The sequence below is a fragment of the Ambystoma mexicanum genome, chromosome 1q (assembly GCF_040938575.1).
Source record: "Ambystoma mexicanum isolate Mex_15411 chromosome 1q, UKY_AmexF1_1, whole genome shotgun sequence".
Classification (NCBI taxonomy): Eukaryota; Metazoa; Chordata; class Amphibia; order Caudata; family Ambystomatidae; genus Ambystoma; species Ambystoma mexicanum.
Genome location: NC_090922.1, coordinates 1,313,060,758 through 1,313,087,778, shown reverse-complemented (window position 1 = coordinate 1,313,087,778; position 27,021 = coordinate 1,313,060,758). Strand labels below are relative to the sequence as shown.

General features: G+C 46.4%; 1 protein-coding gene across 1 annotated transcript in view; it reads right to left on the bottom strand.

Annotated features, from left to right (window-relative positions):
* Nucleotides 1–27,021, bottom strand: part of LRP8 (LDL receptor related protein 8) — a 1,426,130-nt gene that overhangs the window by 249,270 nt on the left and 1,149,839 nt on the right. Inside the window, exons 8-9 of the mRNA XM_069642168.1 lie at nt 14,054–14,173; nt 13,221–13,346 (exon numbers count right to left, since the gene is read on the bottom strand). Coding sequence (XP_069498269.1) covers nt 13,221–13,346; nt 14,054–14,173 — 246 coding nt within the window. The remainder of the gene's footprint in view (nt 1–13,220; nt 13,347–14,053; nt 14,174–27,021) is intronic.

Here is a 27,021-nt window from a genome sequence, read left to right as displayed (position 1 = left end):
AGATATAAAGGGCCTCATCACGAGTTTGGTGGTATCTGATCCACCCATTACCGTCTGCCCTATCACCATTACCATCACTCTTTCTGGCGGTATTACTGCTGGACTACGAGTGCCGGCAACGGTTGTAAATCCCCATACTCCATGGGGGTGGGAGGGGAGGATTTGCCAGTAATGCTGGTGCCGGTAATACTGGTGAATTTTTGCAGGGAAGGCGCCTGACTTACCTCAAGCTCTTAGCTGGAGGTAAATCAGGTGCCCCGCCGGCAAACTTGCACTTTGCTGGTTAATCTAACTATCTGCACTTTATTACAGCACTGGCAAAGTCACGTGGGTACTGGCTGTTTCACATTGGCCTACCGCTTCTCTCCTGGACTCATACCCTTTGCCTCCCAGGCATTTCTCACAGCCTCATCACAACTGACTAATGTGGCCTTACAATGAAGATTTGTCCCTCTTAATGCGATTCCTCCACCTACGGTGCTCCCTCCGCATTGCCACATTTCTGTGCTGCTGCCTGTAAAACCTCTGTCAGCAGATTCGTCTTTAGGAGTGTTTTCCCCATGCATTCATTGCAACTGTGTTTAAAAATCGAATTTAGGTGCGTTTTCCCCATGCATTGATGTGACTGTTTAAAAATCGAATTTAGGTGCGGTTTCCCCATGCATTGATTGTGACTGTTTATTGAAAATCGAATTTAGGTGTACTCCCACTATGTTAGTTTTGTCCTGCTATTTAATATCTAACATTCTCCTTTGCTCTCTGTTCTGTCCCAGTCCCCTCCCCCCCTGGAGCCTCGTCAAACCTCTTGAGCTCCCACTATCTCTCCATTCCTATTGTGTTTCCTTGTTGTGTGTGTCCTCCTGTCAACTCACTCCCTCCTGTGTGCCCAGCTGATCATCCGGGTTAAGTGCAGCACGGGTTGTATACGAAAATGACAATTGACCTTCTGCAGAATTGACCGAATTTAAAAGGTCAATTAGGACATATTTGCGTGGGGAAACCCCTCGCAACCCCCCAAGCAATCCAAGCCCCTAACCCCCCCCGCCCAATCCCCTTAATTTATTATTACCCCAACCCATTATATATATATAAAAATAACCATACGGTCAATTGTGCAGAAGGTCAATTAGGACCACTGTAATAGGGTCAATTGTGTCATTCGGTCAATTGTACTCAAACAATTTGGGTAATACCGCAGGACGTCCTGTGCCCCCTCACAGGGCTCTCCATCTCTCCTATCTTCTCCAACTGCTTCTCTATCTCCTACCCTTCACTGCTCACCAAGTCTGTCAGGAAGAAACTCCAGCCCAGGCCTGCCTATCGCTAACACCTACGTCAGTGCTTCCACCAGAGAGACTCTCACCGACATCCTCTTCGTCGTTCCTTCCCCCGACCTATGAACTCTTCATATGGTTGCTCTGCTCTCTCCCTACTCTACTCACACATCAATGTTGGCACCCGCTGGGAGGTCCTTCTTGCATCCTTGACTTCCAGGGTCATCATTAATGTCTATCGAAATGATACTGTCTTCGTACAAGGACCTCAACCCAATGGCCTTCTCTTGGATAGGATCCTCCCTCGCCTTATGAACTTTCCACCTTCCTCTCACTGGCTGCATTGCCAACAGCACTTACGGCCTCACGGGCTTCCTTGCCTCCACCTTGCCACACCGCCCGCCTCTCTCACTATAGCTACTTTGACTTCTTCTACTATCCTGACTCCCTTGCCCACTCAGCACTGCCCTGTCAGCCTCTCCCTCGCTGATGCCCTTGCCACACACTGTCGGTGCATCTGGCGCTCCCCTGCCCTCAACAGCCTCTCCTCCACTGGCTCCCTTGCCATATACTATCCTGGCTCCCTTGCCTTCACTACTTCAGCCCTCTGCCTTCTCTTGCCTCTACCTCTTTGGCAAATGCAACGCTTACGGTTGGGACCTCTGTCCCCTGCACCTCCCCATGTAAGTCTCTCAAAAATTGGAAATCTGCTCCATGTTGCCACTCTTAATTCTCGCTCTGCAGTCAAGCACTCCTCTTACATCTGCCACCTTCTTGAACCCCTGGACCTTGATGTTCTTGCTCTCAATGAGAACTGTTTTAAGGACAGCTTTGTCACGAGTTTTGACACACTTCTTCCTGAAGTTTACAAGATCCTTTCTGAGCCCAGGCTCACCAGGCCAGGAAGGGGAGTTGCCCCGATGTATCCTGAGTGGATCCCTTTTTCTACCATTCCCATTCAGGCATACTCCTCTTTCTAATGCTTGGTCTGTAGGCTCTCTCTCTCCCTTGTCTCCTCTTTTACTCTGGTCACCTTCTATTGGCGGCCGGGCCATCCCACCCTCTTTCTCTTGGAATGGGCTGACCTGGCAACCTCTCTCTTGTCCTCCGCCTCCCAACTTCTCATACTGGGGGATCTAAACATCCATCTTGACTCTCCTGACTCGTCAGGAGCTTTCCGCAACCTATGTGACTCGCTCTCTCTCTCTCTCCATTCTACCCTCTGGTCCGACACACACTGCTGACCACACCTTAGATGCCTTCATCTCCACAGACATCCCTCTCACTACTCCACTCTCATGGACAGATCATTGTCTTCTTTCCTCTCACCTGAGGCTCTCTTCGCCTTTAACACTGGCACACCCTGCACTGCCTCCCACCTTCAAGGTCTTCCGACCCATGAAAAATGTGTCAGTAGCTGCCTTTGCCTCCACATACTCCCCTCCGCCTACTCATTTGGCTGTCTTACACCCCGACACAGTCCTCTCCAACTATCACCTTTCCATCACAAACACTCTCGACATCCTTGCCCCTATCATGAGGGTCCAACTAAAGCCTCCCAAAAAGTGCAACTCTTGGTACCACTCTGATCTAGCTGACCATAAACCTAGGTGCAGGGCAACGAAGCAGAAATGGGGATCTTCAGTTGCACCCTCTGATAAGGTGGCCTGCCGCCTTTCTGCAAAGGCAATATAGACTCTGCATCCGGCACAACAAAAAAGTCCATATTCAAGCCTGTATCTCTGCAGCTTTCAACAGTATGGCCGAACTTTTCAAAGTCTGTAAGGAGCCGGCCAACCCTATTGCAGCCTCATCCTCTATTGCACTCACCCAGGCCCTTTGCGGGGCTCTGGCTGCACATTTCACAGCCAAACACAGGATATCAATTGCTCACTTTCCACCGCACCAACCAGTGCATCATCATCTTCTGTGCCCCCCCCACACCCCTCAGCCACACTCACTACTCCCCCCTTCTCCCCTCTTTCACTCCTGTCACACCTGAGGGAGTTTCTAGACAAGTCCTGTCTATGAAAGCCTCCTCCAAACAGGTGGACCCTTGCCCCTGCAAAACCATACAGGACGACAATGACTCCCTAGCTCCAGCCTTGGAAGACCTATGCAACTTCGCCTTTGCCACTGGAATCTACCCCACTTCTCTCAAGCACTCTCTTGTGCACCCTCTGCTCAAAACATCCTCTGCCAACCCTTCCATTCCAGCTAACTATTACCCGATCTCCATCACCCCTTTCCTGGGCAAACACCTGGAGAAGCCGGCTATCTCTCAACTTACCCTCCATACTGAATCTGTTGGTTGTTTCCATAAACATCAGTCTGACTTTAGAGCATCCAGAGGCACGGACACTGCTCTTCTGAACACCTCTGAAGACCTGCTCTAAAACCTTGACTCCAACTCGCCCTCTGTCCTCATTCTCCTTGATCTCTCCTCTGCTTTTAATACAGTAAACCACAACATCCTGATCTCCCATCTCCGTGACACCCTGGGCGTCACAGATCAGGCCCTGGCGTAGCTTGTGTCCTTTCTTTATGACTTTCCCATGTAGGTAAAACTTGAGTCCTTTCTCTGCGCTATTAATAATATTAATAATTTGCCATTTATATAGCACTACAAACCCTCAGGTATCTGAGCGCTCCTTATTATTACCCACGGTGTGTGGTGCTCATTTATTGACCTCGGAAGGATGAAAGGCTGAGTTTGGCCCTGCCGGGATTCGAACCTGCGTTAGCAAGCTCTGCACGGATGTCAACGTGAGCGCTCTACTCGCTGTGTCACTTGACCGGCTATCCTCTCTATTTGTGGTGTCCCTCAGAGATCTAATCTATCACCCTGGTTTTTTAATGTCTACATGGGCCCTTTGGCCCACAAAATCTCTGCTTTCACCTCCAAATTTCAGTGCTATGCGGATGACACACAGCTCACTTTCCGGCAGCACCTCGGCCACTTCCTCCTCCTCCCTCATTCCTGACTATCTGTCTGCAATTCAGGCTTGGTGTGCTGCTAACTACCTCTGCCTTAATGCCAGCAAGACCGAGATCGTCCTCATTGGGCCCCTTGCTCTCACTTTCAATCTGGCCTGCCTCCCTTGGTCCTGCGCCCCCACCCACCAGTGAGGCAAAAAGCCTGGGGGTCATCTTTGACTCTACTCTCTCCTTCCCTTCTCACATCTCAGAAATGTGCAAAAAGTCACACTACCAGCTGCACCTCCTCAGAGGTATTCTGCCCTTTCTCACCTTCCCCCAGAGGCTCACTCTCCAGACTGGACTACTGCAACAGTCACTTTCTCAATTTGCCTACTTCTACTCTCCGATCTCTTATCCAGAACAGAACCACAAGATGTATTCTTAGCCTCAAGCCGAGGGAACGCATCTCTCCGGCACTGAAATCTCTCCACTGGCTCCCCATGGCTGCAAGGATAAAGTTCAAGACCCTCTGCATAGTCCACAAGGCTTTCTAGAGCCTGAGCCCTTACTATCTACAACACTCTCTTCCCAAATACTCTCCTTCTAGAGCCCTTCACTCAGCCTTCTCCAACTTCCGGTAGGTGAGCCGTTTCTCCAAACAGAGATTTGGGGGTAGATCCCTATCCTCTGCAGGGGCCTCCCTCTGGAACAGCCTCCCTACCTATCTTCGTCTTGAGCTGTACCTCCTCAAGTTCCGGAAGCTCTTCAAGACTTTCCTCTTCTCTTCCTCCTTATCTCTCCCCCCCCTGCTAACGCCCTCTTTCTACTTGTTTCCCTCCCTCCTTTCTCATCCCCACTGCTCACTTAGCCGACTGGTCGCCTGGTGCACCTGCAGAACCTCACAGGTCCCAGGCTCCCCCACCAGTCTTGCATTTGCCTCTGGGACTCTGCACTTGTCCTGGTGCTACTGTAATATGCCCCACGACTGCACTTAACCCTACCCTTTGCTGGACTGGACACACTCCGCCCCCACCCTGGCACTTCCTGTTCTGCACACTTACTCAACCCGGAATGTTCTAGGCCCAGCAAGTCTGTCCAATCCTTCCTCTGGTTTCCCCCCACCGCCCCCAGTTTTGTTCATGCTCGAAATAGGCATAGGCACATTAGATGACCAACCTCCAAGTAATCTGAATTGATCGCCAGACCAGTACTGTAGTTCATATTGTTCATAATCTGCTTGTTCCCTCCCTCTGCCCCCCCTTTTCTTATTTTCTCCACTCACCCTCGGTCAAGCACTTCACTAGTAGATATGCATCTGTGCCTAGTATGCGAGTTATTGTTAGATCATTCAGAATCTTCAAGGCCTAAGAATTATGACTGTTATCCCTTTGTTCCCTTCCTGCCTTGAAGCGCTTCACTTGTGTAGAAGTGCTATACAATTAAACAATTACAATAATGAGGCCCAAAGTGTTTATTTGTGCCTCTTCCAGGTGGGGTGGGGGAGGTGCAGCCAGATGAGGGGAGATTGGATTTGCGGTAGAATCTGTGCAGCTAAAGTTACATATAATGGTTTTCTATTAACTAGTACTGTGTTGGATTTATCACCTCAAGGATGTCGATAAGGATTAAAATCTAATTAAGTCTCCTTAATAATTCTTTGACTAGGGACTTTAATGTGACAATGTGCGTCAATTACCCATCAACAATATTTTATGGTGAGGACATGGATGGAAGCCAATTATTTGATGCTGCAGATAGTACGGCTGTCATTGGGTAAAAGACAACTACTAAACATCAGTCATCCTAGTCAGAATGCACCATCTGCCTGGATTCTTAATAGCAACCGAACAGGTCAACTTTTACTGCACAAAATCACGACAATGATGCCCACTGTACAACACATGGAGACCCAGGCTCAAGATTGAGTCTGTAACTTCAGATCTCTAAAAACATAGTTTCCCTTTGACAGTTTATTAGTAACCCATCGTGCATGCCTAATGAGTCACGCAAGGCCACGGGCGTGTTCCTTCCTCGGCCTGGCATGGTACTTTTGGGGATGCAGCCTTGGGTACTGCAGGCCAGAATGTAAGAGGGGGAGCTCTTTCACCTCCACACACATCCATGGCCAGAGGGGGGGTTGTGATAAGTGCGCTCCGGCTCCACTGCGCACAAGCAACAGGAGCCAGGAAGCACTTTTTGCAGTGCTTGCTGGTTTCGGATGCATATTGCGTGGGAGCTGGAGAGTCTTCATCGCTAGGCCATGAGGGCTGGAATCCGGAGTGGGGTTGCAGTGCAGGTAAGAAAATAAAAAAAATGTATTTGTGTGTGTGCGTGTATGAAAGTGTGTGTGCATATGTTGTTTGAGTGTGCATGTTTATGTGACAGAGTATGAATGTCATATGGATGCGAGGGTGAATGATGTGAGGGAATGAAGAATTAATGCTGATGCGTGTGTATGAACATGAGAATGAATGCTGTATGAATGCTGATGCATGTGTGTTCATTGAGAGTGAATAAGAAGGAATGAATGCTGTATGAATGCTGATGCATGTGTGTTCATTGAGAGTGAATACGAAGGAATGAATGCTGTATGAATGCTGATGCATGTTCGTTCATTGAGAGTGAATAAGAAGGAATGAATGCTGATGCATGTTCGTTCATTGAGAGTGAATAAGAAGGAATGAATGCTGATGCATGTGTGTTCATTGAGAGTGAATAAGAAGGAATGAATGCTGATGCATGTGTGTTCATTGAGAGTGAATAAGAAGGAATGAATGCTGATGCATGTGTGTTCATTGAGAGTGAATAAGAAGGAATGAATGCTGATGCATGTGTGTTCATTGAGAGTGAATAAGAAGGAATGAATGCTGTATGAATGCTGATGCATGTGTGTTCATTGAGAGTGAATAAGAAGGAATGAATGCTGTATGAATGCTGATGCATGTGTGTTCACCGAGAGTGAATAAGAAGGAATGAATGCTGTATGAATGCTGATGCATGTGTGTTTATTGAGAGTGAATAAGAAGGAATGAATGCTGTATGAATGCTGATGCATGTGTGTTCACTGAGAGTGAATAAGAAGGAATGAATGCTGTATGAATGCTGATGCATGTGTGTTCACAGAGTGAATAAGAAGGAATGAATGCTGTATGAATGCTGATGCATGTGTGATGCTGTATGAATGCTGATGCATGTGTGTGAATGTAGAGTGAATGAACAATGAATCATGCCATATATGTTTGTGTGAATGTGAGAATGAATGAGGCCATACGAATGTGGATGCCAGTGCGTTAAAACTGGGATCACGTACCATAACCTTCATTACTCCTAGTCCTACACTTCCTCGTCTCAGTACTTACCTCTGAGGCAATCTTACCTCATAGGTAAAAACTTGGACGAGGGAGAGGGACGTGGAAGTAATGCAGGGAATACTTGTTGGTAATCTACATTACTCCTAGTCATACTCTAGTATATCTAGTGCTCTAGTATTCAGTCTGTGATGAGAACCAACATTCAATCCCTGTAGAACATATCCTTGAAAGAAAACCTTATCAAAGTCAACAAACCATTGCCACGAGGATACCAACCCCCACGCCATTAGCCCACTTACCCAATCCTTCCACTTTAGAGAGTTCTCGAAGGAAGAAACGGCTAACATGCTCAGACTCCCCAACCCTTCACAATGCAAATGAGACATCTGCCCGGCCACCATAATCAAAGACTGCTCAAATCTACTGTTCCATTCATCACAAGCTTCATCAATGCCTTCTTCTAATTCAACCGTGTTCCTGCCAGTCTGAAAGATCATGGGTCCTCCCTCTAATAAAAAAAATCCCACCTTAGATCCTGCAGTCCCAATTAACTACCACCCTAGCAGTACAGCACCAGGAATGCAGCAATCTGGCTTTAGGCCAGATTATGGCACTGAATCAGCTTTGTTAGACCTACAAAATGAACGTTAGATTCAGAGAATTTAAGGAAATGCAGCTCTTCTCCTCCTCCTTGACCTTTTGGCCGCCTTTGACCTGGTGGACCATAAAACCCTATGCCATCACCTCACAGCCGCCGTGTACTTCTCACAAGAAGCCATGACCTGGGTAGCCTCATTCTTAGAAGGTAGATCGATGAGAGCCTTCTCAGAAGTCGCTTGTGCCCCGCCTCCCCCGGCCCCTCACAAGGCTCATTCCTCTCCCCAACCCTCTATAATATATTTACCAAACCCCTGTTTGACCTCCTGGATGGCCTCAGCATAGCCTACACCAACAATGCCCATGACACCCAAATCCTACTCCCGCTGCCTGGAAACTATGAAGAAGACACACTAGTGATCAACAAAATGTACCGGTCAATCCAGGCGTGGATGGCTATGAATCACCTCTTCTTGAACGATGAGACAGATTCTCATAGTGGGTTTGCCAGCAATGTTAAGAAAACTACCCCCCAGTTTACTCCTCCTTCATGATTGATGGCTTAATGATCCATGTCTCATCCTCTGTCAAAACACGGAGTACACCTAGATGCTATGCTTTCCCTCACCAAATAAGTAAATTCAATAGCCTCAGCAGCCATCTACACTCCGAAACTTGTGAATGCTGCCAGACAATTCCTTGCGCCTGCTACTTGCCTTACGATTGCCAGAGCAATAACTGGAGTAAGACTCAACTACTGAAACTCCCTCTCTGCTGGCATCAACAAAAAAAAAAACACATCAGTAAAATCCCCTTATCCAAAACAATGCTCTACGCTCCGCTCTCAACATCCCAAAAAGGGACCATATCACAGCAGCAAGAAAGGAGGCGTACTGGCTGCCAATCCAAAAAAGGATCATCTTCAAAATCCTAACCATCACTCAAGTGCCTTACGGACAAAGCACCGGAGGACCTGTCTCAAAGAATCATCAGACTGAACACTTGTAGACCAGCCCACGCCAACCACATTGCAATTTCCAAGTTTAAAAGAGTCAGAGGGGAGACACAACCTTCCCATCAGTAGCGGCGACCCACTAGAATTCCATGCCGCCAATGCTAAGCACAGACAAATCTGACAGAGCTTTCAGAAAAGACCTAAAGTCTGGTGTTTTGAAGCGATAAATGCTGGCAATTTGTGCTGTGAAACCCTTAGCTTTAGCCACCTTTGCCCAAATGTGGGCTGTTATATTTTGAATTTCAGATGCCACTGAGCGTTTGTTATTTCCTATCTGATCATGGCTAGTGATTTTTCACCCCCTACCTCACCGTATCTGTCAAGCAAACTATTATTATATATATATATATACACACACATACTGACCCATGGTTATAAGGGAAAACGACGAGAAAAAAAAGATGATTTTCAGCCCTCCCAGGCTCTCACCGACACCCCCCCCACAATCTGGCATGTTCTCCCCACTCCCCTCAAGACATCATCTCCTCCCACCCCAACACTGTTTCTGTGGGACGCACTTTCATTCCTGATTGCCTTTTCTTCTGTAGCCGCGATTATCCTTCTGTGTAATCGTGGCTACAGGAAATTGTTCATCCTCTTAACTTGGGCTTTGGCCCCCCTCCAACTCCCGAATTTCACATGGTATCCCCGCTCCTCCCCACCTCTAGCCTGATGCTATTTAGTTGTATTTCCTGCTCCAAATGACCTTTCTCTGCTTTTGGTTTTCAGGTAGCCACGGTTATAATCATTGTTATCTGTTGCATCAGGAAAAAAAGGCAGCTACGTTTTCATTTTTGGAATCCCTCTATCCTGCAGAGCACCATGGGAGATATCTCTATTTTTTGGGGGGCAGGGGTACCCCTTTCTACGTCATATATTTAAAAAAATACTGGACACCATATCCCCAGACAACAAAAGGATTACGAGTCAATGCTTTATGCCCATGTTGTTTTGGACCTGGTCCAATTCTGCCCAGCGATTTTCGCTTTGCTGTCCCGCAAATATTGACCTATTTTGTCTAAGAGAAAATTAATGTGAACTAGGCCGAAACAGCTTTGTTTTCTTAACTTTTTAAATTTATTTTATGTATTTTTCCCAAAATGTCCAGTCTGTGGTGTGGGGGACCTTGGTACAAAATTGTCTGCAAAATTAATCCAAATTCGTTTTAATGAGTCAAAAGTTATTAGCAATTCATTTGATCGATTTCCTATGATACTCACATCTTCTCCCTCTACCAGTAGCTTTCCTCCGATGTCTTTTAACCTGCTTTAAGAGGTCTACTGCCATACCGCATCTTGAAAACCCTGCCGCTGACTAAAACAACCCATCTAAATCTCAGCCTGTGTCTCTCTTCTTCCCCCTTATTCTAAAGTCCCTTAACACGTGGTTGTTCCTTCATCATGCAGCAAACATGAAAGCTAAAGGACTCGGTTACCCCTCCAATAAGGGGGGGGGGGTCCATATAAGACACTACATGGAAACAGTGCTCGCCTGCATCTTCAACTTTCTCACCATGGCTCACCTCCATCATCTCTCTTCCATTCAGATCCTGCGCAGTGCCTTTACTGCTTTTGACGTGGATCATTACTCTCTACTCTCTTCTCCAGACTCTCCCCCACCTTGGCTTCAAGAACACCGTCCTAGCTTGGGTCATCTACTGCCCGGCCAACCACACCTACTCAAACTTCTTTGATGCGGTTATCACTTCTGCCACTGTAGGTATTTGGCCCACAAGGACTCTTCCTCTTCTCACTTCAACTCTTGCGGCTTCTCATATCCTCTATATGCAGATAGTGCCCTTTTTGCACCCTCTGCCAACCTGTAAGTATCCCATCACTTCAGCAGCCTCTAGCAATTGATTGCTGCATGGTGTTATGCTGCCTAATGGTTAACTCATCAAAACATGATGTCATCTATATTGCTCCCTCTAACACCACCACCTCATCTCCAGTCTCTTATATGCTTTCAACCAGATTTCTTACCTCTATTCACCATGGCTTGCATTCTTTGATATTAACAGTTGCCATCTCAAGTTTCTCTTCACCAAAATGCTAATCTCCCCTTAGCAGACAGGACTACTGACCCAGACTCCTCGTGGGACTCCCCCTCTACTCATTTGTTTCTCTGCACAAAGTGCTCAAGTGTTCTACCTTCCCCCTCTACAACTCTCCGAGCTCCTCAGGCACCTCTACGTACAGCTTTCCTTTTGGGTAGTTATTTATGAATAATTCAATTTTCAATGCAGTTCTCCAGGTCCACAAATGTATCCGTGGGAAATCTGCCTAATCCAACCCAGTGACTCTCTCCCACTATTCTCACCTGCAACCTTTATTCCAAGACTCTTCTCTGTCCACACTGCACAGTCTCTGGCTTATGCGTCTTCGTCTCCTCGCTTGTCAACACGGTATCTCCCTACCCCAAGGAATCCGGGAGTTCCCCACTGCATGCCACTTCAGGATTGTCCTCCATAACCACATACTCTCTTTTACCAATCCTTAGATTCTGGTTGCATGAACATCCTTCCTCTAACACCCGCCACTGAACCTGTTAGACTGATGAACTGCACATTGGTACACATTTCATCTCTCGTTAAGATGTGTTTTAATGGTATGTCCTTCGTTGGCCCCGTTTGTTCATGATATGCTCTGCATCACATCCCTGTCTACATGACAACCAACTTGAAATAATAAGCCTTGCATTCAGTGCTGCAGGGCAAAGGAGGCCGCCTCCATGAAATAACGAAGCAATAAGACTGCATTCAAAGGGTCATTAGGAGCTAGCAACAGCCCCCAACTCAAATTAATAGGCTCGAGTGAAGCAACGCCTGTTAATTACCACTGTGTAAGGACCTGAGGAGGGGGCATTATTGATATTAGAATACCTGGGTGAATCCTTAAAGTGCTAAATTCAAGAAGTTTAATATTGAAAATAAAACATGTTCGCTATGGAGCTGGAACAAGGGGCTCAGAGTGAGCTCGGAGTGGAGCTCCACTTCTAATTCCGTGGGCAGCGTTGTGGGCGGAGTCATGGTGTTGTGTGCAGATGGTGGGAGTGAGGGGGGCTGCAGGAGAGCAGCGACTACAGGAGGTAAGAAAGAGAAGGGGATGGCGTGTGTGCAGGGCGATTGGGGGAGGTGGGGTCTGGGTAAACAGTGGAAAACCTGGAGAATGAGGCCAGGCAGCAAATTGGAATGCAAGCCCCGGTGCCCCGGTTCCCCGGTTCCCCGGAAGCGGATTATCCATCTAGCATCCACTCAGTGCTAAATAGAGCAAATAAAAGGAGGTTATTCACTGCCAGACTTTAATGCTCAGGGCACCAACATGCAATGTTGCCAGACCTCTTCCATGTTTCTGAGGGTGGCCATGCTGGTTACACCAAGGATTCGATGATTGATGTGCTGGTCTCAGATGACCACGATTCTGTTAGAAGTAGAATATTCAGGCAGTGAGAAAAGAGACAGTCACAAACGTCTAATCTGTGCTTAACAGAAGAAGCAGCCATTTTACTTGGCCAGTGGAGTTCATTCTGGTGGGATCGATCACTTGGCGGTAACGCGTAGCACAGTGCAAGGCATAGGTGCATTGACAGCCGGTTTAGCACAAGAACATCATGATGCTCTAAAGATCACTGCACTGCAGTGCTCAAGTGTACCCCAAGCAGCATAAGGTGTTTGGGGAGTGCAGTATCCTCTACTCACGAGTGCCATTTTCATCCACATCTCATGCACATGCACCTGTCTGGCTGAGGAGTACAGCAGGTGTTCTTGGTTTGGCACCCTGCTCTCCTGGGCACAGCTCGCAGTCATGGGCCACATTTGCTCTAATGCTAGGCTGGTCTCTGCTGGGTCCCTCAAAACTTAGCATCATTGCCATGCCGCGTCATTTGCCCTCTTGCTCCTGTCTGATTTTCCACACTCTATGCACCAAGAAACTCATTAAAAAGAAAGCCAGAAAGCCAAAAGGGTCATTTTATCAGTGCATAGCTTCGACCCAGTACACGGTGCCTTGTAGGGCAACATGTTAGGACACAACCTCATCATCATTTCTGGTGTTCCTGCTGGCTCGAGCCGGCAGACCGCCCTAGCGCTCTGCGCGCCCACCTTACCTACGGCCTTGCAGTTCTTGGAATGGGTGTCCATCTCGTAGCCCTCGTAGCATTCACACTTGTAGTCCCCTTTGTAATTAATGCAGATCTGACTGCAGGCGTCTGGGTTCTCACACTCATCGATGTCTGAAAGAGAGAGGGAAGAACATCAACACTGGTGCTGGAGCATGGCGGAGATGGAGGAGGAGGAGGAGGAGGAGGAGGAGGAGGAGAGCGGTCTTGTTCTTCAAGGACAAAAATGACATCAAGATGGACAACAAAGAGATCAGGGCACATCTCAACATCCACACACAGAAATGCTTTATAATGCAAATGTTAAGCCCTAAAGAAGCAACTATTCACTTTGGGGAAAATTAGTTGGCTTGTTTACATTTAAGTAAATTACAAGAAGATCACATGGATGAAATCTTGACAATATATACACATTTTTACTTAAGTAAAATTCAGAGTGTTAAGTTTTACTGAGGTACAAAATACCGAAAAGAACCCGTTTTTTTTCTTTTTAAATGTGGGTTGGTCCCACTGAACCCCCCTGTTTTCCTAGACTTTTAACCCCATACCCACCCATTTTAACCCATACCCCACAACCATATATATATTTAACATTTTGAGTATTTTTTACTTCGATAAAACTTGCCATTCTTTATTTCTTTTGGTAAAACGAATGGATACCAAACAAAAAGTTAAAATGTGATTATTTCGGGTATCTTATAAACATGCTTGCTAATTGCCAATCAAACGACGACACGGTATAGGAACTAGGAACCAAGGATTCGTGAATACATTATATCAATATTATAGCATGTTATCAGGTTAGAGGGACTATCAATTACCTCCACATGTTTTCTTATCCAGCAGTTTGTACCCAGGTGGACACTCACATTCATGGCCAATCTTCAAGTCCTTACAGATGTGCGAGCAGCCGCCGTTATTTGTGTGGCATTCATTTAATCCTATACCAGGGAGAGAGTGGGGGAACAGAGGGTTTGTATATTATAACACCAGCTGCAGAACATTACATTAGAATCGGATACAGACATGGGAATGATTTTCGGTCCACAGCATAAACAGGTGCTGATCATCTTCTATCTGTACCTTTAGGAATATACCCTTAGGATTTAGCTTAAAGACAGTACGTAAGAAAAACTGTGTTACGTAGTTCTAACGAGATGGTCCACAGCATACATCAAAATACATGTAAGCTATAACTACTGTGAGAAACTGAAGGTGTCTCACCCGTTAGTTCCCGGGGATCTGTCATCCAGGTGGCCAGGACACGGCCATCGCTACTGGATCCAGTTCCTGGGGGTGGATCAGTGAGGGAGGATCACCTGGAGGAAGGGTTCTCAGGGGAGTGGAAGTGGGACACCGATGGTTGAGACATGGTACCCCCTTCCTTAGAACACCTTTTCCCCATCCTAGCCCGTAGAGAGTCCGGAAACTCTACCCCCACCCTTTTTCAACTCAAACACTTTCTTATACCAGGACAGACAACACTCAGGAGTTCCGCCTTGTCCCGTTCTAGAAAACGTGGGGAAGGGAGACCTTGGCTATAACATCCGGACTTATTATTTTGTGAACACTTCTTTCTTTTCTTGTCAACAGTATCCCGCACTATTTTTGTAAACTTAGCGTGAAGGATTGGCAATAGTTTTTTTTAGTATAGGCCGACACAAGGACTGCCTTATTATTATTTGATGATTGTAGCTTGCTCCAATCTTAGATTTAGGTTAGGCATTTCCCTCACCCATGTAAACAGTTCAATAAACATCCTTGAACTGTATCACTTGTGTCTGTCTTTACTGTTGCGACCATGAGTCCCTTACAGTACATATGTTGCAAATATGAAGGAAAATATGGAGCTGGAATCTAATTCGAGTGGTGTAATGATGGTGTAAACGGCAAGAAACGTGGTCCTCCTCCTCAACTCCTGATGTTAACACTGCCTTCATCAATGCATCTGATGTTACCACTGCCTTCACCACTCTTGATAAAACCACCTCCTTTACCACTTCTGCTGTAACCACCTCCTTCACCACCCCTGATGTTAATACCTTCTTACTCACCTCACCCTCCCAGCTCTCACCACCTCTTGAGGCGCTCTTCTGCTGCCACATCTCCAGCTTCCTTCAGTCTGGTAACCTCCTCGTCTTCCATTACCTTCCAGCTTCCAAAGTTCACCAAATCTGAGATTCCTGCTCCTACAACACATACTCCGCAACTGGAGCTGGCTGAATTCACCGCCCCCACACGCCCCAGGTGAGTTTTCCTTGCTGGCCTGCACCTGTGTGAGAGGACTGAGGGAAGGTGGGGATTGGCTGGTTCCTTATATTCACATGGGGATTATCTGGGGGTCGGATATAGGACCCAGCCTATATCTAGCTTTTTGTTAATCTTGGGACAATTGCTTCTCAGACCCCCTCTACTGCAGTCTGCAGTGCGTTGCGACCTGCAACATCTCCAACCTGTGAATACAGAGCAGGAAATACCTGGGTAAGGTTTCTAACCTATCTGATATTGATTGATATTGATATTTATTTTAACACGCTCTATACATTTGAACTCTTAAGCAGGGAAATTAATTTGTGTCTCTGCCAAGAAAGTCATCTGCCAACCAAAATCCTGAAGTCAACGGAGCGTTCCACATTAGCGCCAGAGTATTTGGGAGGTTGTGGGCTTAAAGATAGATCTCAGTTTGCCACAAATCACGTCTACAGCGCTCTGTTGCTTCCTAGCAAGGGTTGTACTATATATACCCAACAAAAATACAAATACAAATTGTGTTCACAGGATCACAGTGTTCATTGTGATTAGTTTCCATTGAAGGGTGAGCTGGCAAACATATCCAGACCTACATTTCCTTTGTCCGGGCTAGGGTAAGATATTACGCTAACGGGACATCCTTCATTTATGATGCAGTGGATTTGGGCCTGTCAAGGGCATCGTTATGCTCCCTTATTTGGGGAGGGGAAATCTTTCCATTACGGTGCAAGCTATCTCCAGTATTCAGGCTAGAGTCCTCCATTTTAGCACTGGTCTTCCATTATGGGCAAGTGGGCCTGGGAAGGCCAAGGATCCTGGGGCAAGTCACTAGTGCTGTAATGTGACTGTCCCCTGCCAAGCACTGGGCAGCACATCAAGGTGACAGAGGGATTCATACAATACCACTGATGGGCCCAACATCCATTTGCTCAGGATGGCACCTGAGTCACCTTCCATTCGGTCCCAAGACTCAGGCAGGGTACCTCATCACTGACCACTTTACATTGCATTATTTTCATACCACACATACAATGAATTTGCTGAGGGAGACTGGGAAGCTTAAAAGGCCCCTCAGGTGCAGGCCATTAGTATGCAAAAGGAGCAGAGCAGTAGTCTTGTGTGGAGGAGTTGGGAACTCTCTACAGAGGCAGAGAGAAGACGCCAGGACTACTGTTGAGTGGCAAGCAGTAGCCAGCCCTGAGAGGGTCTTCGCCTCCAGAATCCTTCATTGCAGAGGTTGTGCAGCAGGAAGCATCAAAGAAGGAAGCTTGACCCACGGAGACCTGTTTTGCAGAGGCTGCGCTGTGGGAATCGAATGTGCTGAAAGCTTTCCTTCCCACTAGGCTATATTCGGTGGCAGGAGAGCCTCTGGAGCAAAGGAAGCTCAGTGTGCAGGTAGCACAGCCGTCAGCAGACTGAAAGCAGCAGGTTGCCAGATCGAGGAACCTGCGAGCTGTGAGGGAAACGGATGTGCACGCCTTATATGGTGAGTCCACCAACTGATTGTGACAAAGGAGCACTCCTTGGCCGCTTACGTGCCCACTGCAGGAGCTTAAATGGCAAACAGCAATCGAGTATGTGTAAAAGTAAACCAGAAGGCAATTCTGAATACCGAACTGGCAAAAAACACAAAAAACCTTATTGTAGAAAACCTACTGATTGTGACTTTAAGCAAGAAAGGTAATTTAAAACCCAATGGGGCACTACTTCTCGAATTTAAGGCAAACTACCATTAGCCAAGCCCAAAGAAAGTAACAGCAAGGCAACTTAAAACCAAGAAACTTCGCCAAAGTCAGGAGGGGGTAATGAGGGTTTCGAAGTTGGTAAAGCTCATTGTCCATATTTGAAGAAGTATATAACAAAAGCTGGTATAAACCCATATTGGCAAAGCCAAGGGAGACGCACAATAAAACCATGTTATTGTCAGTCTTTGGTTTATGAGGGACTTTGAACATAAAAAGCCTGGCCCTCACACTAAACAAGAAAACATTCAAAGTGAATTCTAAACAACTTAAAAGAGTGAATAATAAACAACCAGTAATTTGGATGACCATCACCTGTGCTGGGAAAATTCCTTCCCCGGAATTGTCCAAAGTCAATTTCCCCAAATCTTCAAAAGGAACATTTTATTCTTGAACCAGTTCTTGTAAGTTCCCCAAATGAAACAAAAAAATCACCAAACAGAAATCCACTATTAACCTTTCTTCAGCTTTCAGTTGAAACTATCCCCTTCCAATTCCAGGCAAGGAAATGGTACCAATGGTAATCCTGGATGTCTTTGTTGCAAGATTATTTTGCCATAGTTCAAAGAATAGATTAGTAACTTCTCCTTCTACAACTCTAGAAGTGTTCATAACCTATGCAGTACATTTGGTGCAATTGTCAGGATGCTTCTTCTTGGGTTGTTGCTTTCCTCTTGACAACCAACCTTCTACTACTGTTACCATGAAAACACACTCCTTGGTTCCACAATATGCCACTACTCCAACCAACCTCAATGTGACATCCACTGACAGTATTATACACAACCAGAGTTCTGGTATTTCTGCTTCAACTTTGTATTTTAAAATGGTTAGGCATTTTAAAGACAAGACCCTTCGACCTCTACAGGTAGACAAGGTACTCTTGTTTCCTATGCTCCAAGAAAAGGGGAGCCTCTTTGCCTCTTCTGTTTGCCTTACTGCCTCAAGGATAACCTGATTCTGTTTCCAGACTGATACTCTCCGTACTTCAACAGTCTCAGCATTATAGGTTATTTGCACAATCTTCTTATAAGCACCCAGCTCCCTTCCCCATCTTTGTTCACACCTTCTTGGTTCCAGTAGCTTACTTGAAGCTGTATAGCCACACTTCCAACTTCAGATAACAATGTCACCCTTGTATCAGAGGACAGTGGACTTTTACCAAATTCAACAGTTAGGTGGATTGATTTGAACAGGGTTTGCTTCACTATAGAAAGGTTTAGTCTCTTGGCCTGGGTAATGCTTGTTCTTGTTAATAGAACAACCTCTGGATTAAAAGAATACTTGTTCTTAGTGTTACAAGGTTTAGTCTTCAAAGGAAAAACAGATTTAGGCATCCATGACCACTCTTTGAGGTAGATCTTCAACCTTAAGTATCTGTAAGTGTTTGTATTCACACGGTTTTAACATAGAGACACTTTTTACTCCGGTCGGGAATCTCAAATGGCCACACGCGACCCTCCTTTGACGCCGTAAGATCTTGTAAAAATTGTGAAAGTCAGCATCAGGGTTTTTGGAGTAATATAGAATAGCGTTCCCCTTTTTATTAACGACATGCAACCACTCCAGTAACATTAAAAAGTTAAACAATGGAAAATGAAATGCTTTTCTTCGTACGCGAGCACTATAACTTCACAGGAAGTGAGCGCGATATATTTTCATTATAAAGAATAGCTTTCACAATGAAAAACTGTTTATACTTGCTTCTATACTTACGCCAGCCACTTTAGAGCTGATTACAGTTAACGACAAGGATTTCTGAGTGAACCAGTCTACCAAGCTTCACTCACTGGCTCCAGTAACGTTGAGGTCTGCTTCATCTTCCCGACTTCTTCCTCTTCTACTATGGCTTAAGGCACACTTTGGACCCACAACCCTCTCCAGCACGGGTGCTATGATCCAGCCAACTGGGAGTCTCCTTCACTCCTCTGTTCCTATGCTTGCTTCTTGCCATGGGCCTTGGGCTTCAGCACAGTCACAGCTCTGCAATTACAGCCAATAGGCGCACCTGGGAAGACCTTCACTCTTAGCACGTCTCGCTCCGTGCAACCACGGCAAGGCAGGGTTTGTGAACACAGGACCCTCTCCAAACTTGCAGATGAAATCTGCTCTCTCCATGTCCCACCATCCCTTAAGTGATTACACTTCCTCATGAACTGCCAGCCTCTTGCTCTTCTCCTTCTGCTACTACTGCCAGCCTTCCAGGTCCTTCCACCTCCCCCCTCCTGCTGCAGCCTTTTATGCCTCTTATGTGGGGCCATTGATTTCAGGTGCAGGTCATTACTATTAATTGCCGAACCCTGGCAAAGGCTGTTAGGCCTAATTGCCTTTCCTCTACTTCTATATGCTTCTTCAGCCCTCTTCGTCTCAGTCCATATGGGATTCTGGGAAATGTAGTTCACTTTGTCAAAGTTGGGTTTTTCCACGTCTTTTATATTATTAAGGGCAGAGTTAATTCCCTTGGTATTTTTAAAACAGGGATTGCAGGTTTCAACCCTATTAGAGGAAGATGGTTCAGAGAAGGCATTACTTTCACCATTCCTTATAGTGTACCCTTGGTATTGAGTAGAGCATTTGATTTTAGGGATCAAAAGAATTATCTCTTAATATAACAGGTTTAGGTGTTTCAACCTTAGGTTTTACCACATTAATTTTAACATGAGGTTGAGAGATATTAAAATGACAGTAAACCATAACCTCTTTTGGCATAGTGGTAAGACTATTCCTTTCAGATGAAAAGTACTGCATCTCACCCCACAGAATCTCCCACAGGGTTGGGATCAGAGAGTGTCTGCCCTTCCCTGGCCACATGAAGTGAGAAAGGCTGCCTGGCCTGGTGTCAAAACTGGAAGTAGCCAAAAACTGGTTATCTGTTCTCAAAGGCATAAAACGTGAGAAGCCGGATCATTCCTGCTGTCCGGAGGGAGGAAGGGCTTGACTTTCCACAGGAAGGAGAGCGGATATCAAGCTGTCTGAGTTTTCTTATCTACGTGTGTCTTGAAGGAGAGGTGTTTGTTGATGTGGAACCCGTAGAACTTGGTGCAGGAGGTGAGCTCAGGTGGGAAGCCCGAAGATTCATGGTTGATAACCAGACCTGTATGTCTGGGTGGGTCGGAGAGAGGCAGGTTTTGAGCCTGGGGATGTCCTTGATGAAGTCGATCTTCAGGTATAGCTGTGTGTCAGTTTATTGGTGATTGTGGATGTTATGTGTGGCTAGGTGGGCTCCCAGCGGCTCCATGTATAGATTAAAGATGACTGGGGAGAGGATTGAACCCTGCTGGATTCCACAAGTGACAGGTAGCATTGGTGATCTAGAGGAATCCATCTGAACAAATAGCTGGTGTTTGGGAAGGTAGAACTTGAACCAGCATTGGACAAGGTTGCTGATCCCCAGCACCGATATAGGGTGTCCGTGAGCACCTGGTGGTCTACTGCCAATGGTAAACACCAGTGTAGAGGAGCAGCCGAATGCTTCTGCAGGGAAGTCCCGCCCCCTGCTTACTGTATGTTTGAAGCCTGAACATGCACCATGCTAATCACTAGTAATTGTGACCATACCGCGACAAATGTTCAAGAAAAGATATCCGTTGAGAAAGCCATAACAGACGTATGCCCAAAGAGATGATAATCTCATGGAAAAGGTTCCCGAAGGAACATGAAAACAAGGAAAAGAGAAGATGGTGACGTCACAAGAAGTAAGAGTGACGCTCGAAGAAGATGATGATGATGATGATGTAGGGACCTTATAAAACCCAATGACGAAATCACGAATCGAGTGAATGTTCCTGTGCAGGACAGAAGGTTGCATGTGCATATCTGACACAATGAAGACAATGCAAACCATTTAATAGCTGTACAGACGCAGCAACAGAAGCAGACTAAGTGATCATAGAAGCTGGCTATACGTATTGAATAGACTGCAGGTGATGTTGCCATTATATATGGTGAAACTGGAAATCAGTGTCACAGTTTTAGTAAACTCATACCCACGGAGAAGAAGGATTGAAAACTGTGTTGCAGCAAAGAATTAGCTGAAGATTGCAGACTTGAAGCGAGAAAGGCTGCCTGGCCCGATGTCAATACGGGAAGAAGCCAAGAATGTAGATCCACCATTCAAGCACTCGTCCTATCCCACCTGGATGGGCGCAATGCCCTCCTCGAAAGCCACCCGGCTTCCATCCTTGTGTCCCTGAGAAGTGTCCTATACACAGCTGCACACCTCATCGAGGGTCAATGCAGATATAACCACACCACCCCGGCTCTCATCGATCTTCACCGGCTCCTACTGCATGCATGAATCACCTTCAAGTCTTGCTGCATCATCTATAAGGCAGTCACCATCAAGTCACCCAGATACCATGCAGAGAAACTCAGCATCTCCGGCGGACAGCGCACCACCAGAAGCCAGGACATGTGCAGACTTGAAATTCACCTCTGCACAAAGGAAAGGACCAGAAAACAAGCCTTATTTAACTATGCTCCAGGACTATAGAACCTCTGCCACATCAGCATCAGACTTGTCACCACGCTCCTACAAATCAGAAAAGAACTCAAGACCCACCTCTTCAAGGAGTCACTCCTCCTCAACACCTAGGCCATCACGTAGTCCCCCAGCACCACCAGACTTGCTAGATACCATCCTCCCCTCTCCTCCCTGTACAGCCTTACCCCTCCTCTGTGCCCCTCTGCATGCTATCCCCGGCTGTATATCTGTTCTGTTGTTACCTGTGAAAAATGCTCCGTTATACATCTATACTGTTTGATGCCTCTGTAAAGTGCTCCGTTGTTTATCTATAATATTGTATACCTTTGTAAAGCACTCATATGGTTCTCAAAGCTAGGTCCATGCTCAATAAATAAAGTAATAATAACAATCTATATATATTAAATGCTTAGGTATATTTTCGTACCCAGCTGATGCAATTTATCTGTGTTAAGTTGCCCTCTGCTGTCCAAATGGCAAAGTGCACATTTGGGTGCCCTTCCACTTCAACAACAGCTATCATTTTAACAAACAAAATGAGCATGGTTCTACGCGATCACCTTCACCTTCTATCACAAACATTCAGAATAATTTCAAGTTACTTCTTTCTACCCCCACTTCTCTTCACATACGGTACAGCGATTCCCACAACGTTACAGTCTCTAAAGCGCAAAACGTTGTAGGACAAATGCCTCCTCACAAGCCAAAACAAAGTAAGTGCTGTAATTATGCAACTACGCAATCTTATGCCATTACAGGGCCTCTGCAATGGAACAAGGTTGAAGATTACGTGTTTATAAAGACAAATAATAGAGGCCCGGTAATTGATAGATTAAACCTAGATACTGTTCTTATACCGCACATACCTCGTATTCCATCTGATAAAAATATGCCTTTCAAATTCGATTGAAGACAGTTTCCTATATGTTTAGCATTTTCAATGACCATTAATAAGTCAAAGGGACCTACGCCCCCTTAAAAGAAGCGATCAATGGTAATTCCAATATTTCAGAAGGGGGACAGAAGTGATCCTATGAAATACTGACCGATATTGACTTTTAAGATATGCTTGAATGGTGGATGTTACACCAGGAACAGCCAGTACCAATAATTGCCCTTACCTAACTGAAGGAACAATGACTGGTGCACTCTTTCTCGGCCCACATGCCCCCGCCCACGTTAAACTTGTGACCCAAGGAAAGGGACAGGGAGAGGATATCGGAGGGGTGAAGAGGAAGTGAAAGTGAACATTGGATTTCCTATGGTGAGTGGACTACTGCTAATCAACCAATTGTAAATAGCGGCCCTATGGTTTTGCATTGCTTAATGTATGCTTGGATTTGTTGGTGCAAATTAAATATGCACTAGTTTAGTCAAATCAAACAAGGCATATTCTGAACTGAAAAGTACTTAATTAAATAAACATTCATTTTACTCCTGTGAGAGAACAAACAAAGGCAAGATCAAAATCAATGAGGACTCTGGGGTCTAGTAGCTTAATTAAGTGGCCTGGCCTGTGTTCCCAGTGCTCTTATTTTTATTCATCAAGCTCTGAAAGTGTTTCCTTAATTCTCTGAACAAAATGTGCAAGAGTGGTGTTGCATTCTCAAAGGCAAAAATGCCTAAAAAAAGGCAATCGGCACTCTGTCGTATTGCTATTTTACAGAAGCCAGCACGATGTGTGAAATGCATCATCGATAGAGGATTGTATGTAGACTCTGAAATGCCTTGGCATGCTACACTGAGGGGCTGATGGCATGCTACGCTGAGGGGCTGATGGCCTGCTACGCTGACGGGCTGATGGCCTGCTACGCTGAGGGGCTGATGGCCTGCTACGCTGAGGGGCTGATGGCCTGCTACGCTGAGGGGCTGATGGCCTGCTACGCTGAGGGGCTGATGGCATGCTACGCTGAGGGGCTGATGGCCTGCTCCGCTGAGGGGCTGATGGCATGCTACGCTGAGGGGCTGATGGCCTGCTACGCTGAGGGGCTGATGGCCTGCTACGCTGAGGGGCTGATGGCCTGCTACGCTGAGGGGCTGATGGAATGCTACGCTGAGGGGCTGATGGCATGCTACGCTGAGGGGCTGATGGCATGCTACACTGAGGGGCTGATGGCATGCTACGCTGAGGGGCTGAATGAGCATTGAGAAGCACCATCACAATCGGCGCAGCCATTAACAGAGATGTGAAATTGACAGGAGGATATCCTGGAGACAAAGACACATCATAAGCCGGTCAGATAGCACAGCGAGTAGAGCGCTCGCTTTGACATCCGTGCAGAGCCTGCTCATGCAGGTTCGAATCCCGGCAGGGCCAAACTCAGCCTTTCATCCTTCCGAGGTCGATAAATGAGCACCACACACCGTGGGAAATAAGCAGCGCTCAGATACCTGAGGGTTTGTAGCGCTATATAAATAAACAAACAAACATCATCTCTCCTGCTTGCAGATTCCTCTTGAGCCGGAGACTTGTCCGTCTTTGTTGGTAGGTTCTTAATGGGATCGCAACACTGATGGCGTTTGTTCTTCAAAGCTAGCGGCTGTAAGGAGGACATTGCTCTATTGAGCTTTCTATACCTTCCATCTTGGGTTTGCAGTGGGCTTAAATCTCTCAGTCCAAGGGGGTCCATAGAGCTTCAATATGACCGATGCAGGACTTTCTGTACTTTCTCCTTTAGGAAAGAAGACGTGCAGTATTGAAGCTGTGCCCAGAGAATAAGGTGGTCCATTGTTACCAAATTATACAAAATGAGCGACGCTTCCTCGCCCTGTGCTACACTTAGCATATATTTGCAGAATTAACAGGATCACAGAGAAAGGGGTCTGACACGGGATGGGGTGAGTGGGGGTAAAGATGTTAAATTGCAAGGTACTTGCCAGATGTAAAATGTTACACTCCCCACCCCGTACATTTTAACAAAGCACAACCTTTTCTTACTTGCCAAGAGTCAAATACAACTTGCCAATGGCTAGCAAATCCTCAGTTCTGGTCTGAGCCCCTTTTCAACTGATGAACTAATCATCTGAGGGCATTTACTTTGATGCTCCAGACGTCGCGTTTTTGTTTGCCTTCTATAAATAATAAACAAACACACGCTGCAAACCATCAAAGGTAAAGACCACTCCAAAGAAGAAACAAACAGTGAAACGGGACCATAAATCAAAATTCCCTGGCAATTTGGTCTTTAATCTGAAAATAACAACAGTTAAGTAAAAAAATAATCCATATTATAATCACATACACGGTAGTCGCAAGGTAAGGCTACTATGGATGTAGCGCAGAGCCCGCCATGAAATCCAAGTGGTATTGTTTGTCTAATTGATGACACTGCTGGGTTTTAACGCCGTTTCTGTTGCACTGCTGATTCTGTGAACGTTGAGTCTTTCTGGCAGCAACGACTGTACTGCGAGTCAATATCACTAGCGCTCACCAGCGCTGAAAAGCCCATCATGCTCCGCGGCTTCCCGAGCAGCCGAGCGGGTTGCCCTTAGAAATCAATGAAGTCTCAGTAGACGTGGATGAGCGGGTCATTTCTCAGAAGACCTGCGTGCACTGCCGCTGAGATTGTAGGCTAAATCAGCGGAGTGTTATTATATAAACTCTGCACCAATATTTTCACTGGGGCTAAAATTCGCTGATGCAGTGAGGTATTGCTGCAATACATTTCCGGCCGCCACAATTACTGCACTGTTGCACATGGCTGTGCAATATTGCGCAGTTTATGTGTGACCTAAATACTTATATTGGGACTCTGGAAGTTCAGTGTAGAATGCTGCATGCTACTCAACAAGCAATGTTAAAACAACTCAACGCCTTAAGGTAAAGCTGTGCTAATTCACATCCCATGGAGATCTAGGAGTATTGATGACCACAGGTTTGAATTTCAGCTACTCAGCTCAGCCTGCTTTGCTGTTTTATTTTTTTAGTACAACATCCATTTTAGGACATCCTATTTTCTCCTCTGCCATTTTCCTCAGTGATCCTACTTCATTCTGGTTCCTAATATCTCACTCAGGCATGCGATGGCAAGGAAGACGAATGAAGAGCAAGAAGACTAACACGAGACGAGGAAGAGAAACGAGGAGATGCTAACATGTCCAGTGGCCATGCTTAATTTAGGATATCTTCATGTTTCCTGCTGCCACCTGTCCCTCTCGCCTTAAAGGTTCCCCTTACTCACCCTTCTTTATCCTTATTCATCATGGCTCTCTATCACACATCATATTACACCTCGTACCCATCATCACCTCCATGTCCACTCTTCCTCGCCACAGTACTTACCTCATGAGGCTCCTGCCTCCGACACAGGACCTTCTTTTATTTCTTTGTAGCCCTATAACTCCTCCCCCATAGCCATGTCACTCCGTTTAATTTTTCCTGCCTCTGGCATGTTGGGCTTTTTTTTCCGAGCGCGAGGTGCTGGGGAGGGACGATTGCTGGCCCCCTGATGGGGCTGTGTGGCGGTGCTTTTGGCTTCCTCAGGTGCGGCGATACTCCTGGGTTCCCTGCGGGGCTTGGGACCCGGTGGAGTTGGATTCCTCGTCTGGCTTCAGCGGGCTATGGCCAGAGCAGGGTTTTCCGGCCCAAGTCCTGGAGAAGCAGGCCCGGGTGCAGGTAAGGAGTTTTGGGGAGGGGACTCTGACAGCTGAAGCGGGAGTAGGACAGCTCCTCTCTCGGTTGGTGATGTTTTCCTCCTAAACGGTACGAGCGGTTTTACAGCTCGTGTTGGTCTCTCTCTCCACATTGCTCCAGAGGCGGGTGGGCTCCGCCTCTGATGCTATGAGTGGGGTTGCTATTGGGAGTGATGTGTTCATATTGGTTGGCTGGCCTCTGTTTAGGGGGCAGGCCTCTGTAACGGCTGGTTGGCGTTTAGTTTAGCATCATTATTGAGAGGCCTGGGCATCTGTTGGTCACCTGTTTCTGTGAATATGGCATCTGGCCCGTCTTCTTCCTCGTCATCTTCCTCTTTGCCTGTGATCTGCGTTTTTCCCTATCCAGGCAGGAGTTGAAGAGGCTGCTTAAACATCATGGAATGAGGCATGCACATGCACATGGACACAAGCGCTGGCACCGCTCTCCCTTTTCATCTTCTGGCACTGAATCTTCGGCCTCTTCTTGTTCCTCTTCGGCTGGTGCAGAAGGGAAGTACTTGGACAGAGAGGGAGTGGAGAAGGTGTTGGCTCAGGTTGGGATTTGCATGGGGTTTTTGGAGCCCTTGCTACCGGTGGAGGGGGCCGAGCCTTCTATTCGCCAGCATAGACTTACCCCTAGGTTGGGGTTGCCGTTGGTTTCTGATATCCGGGATAAAATCCT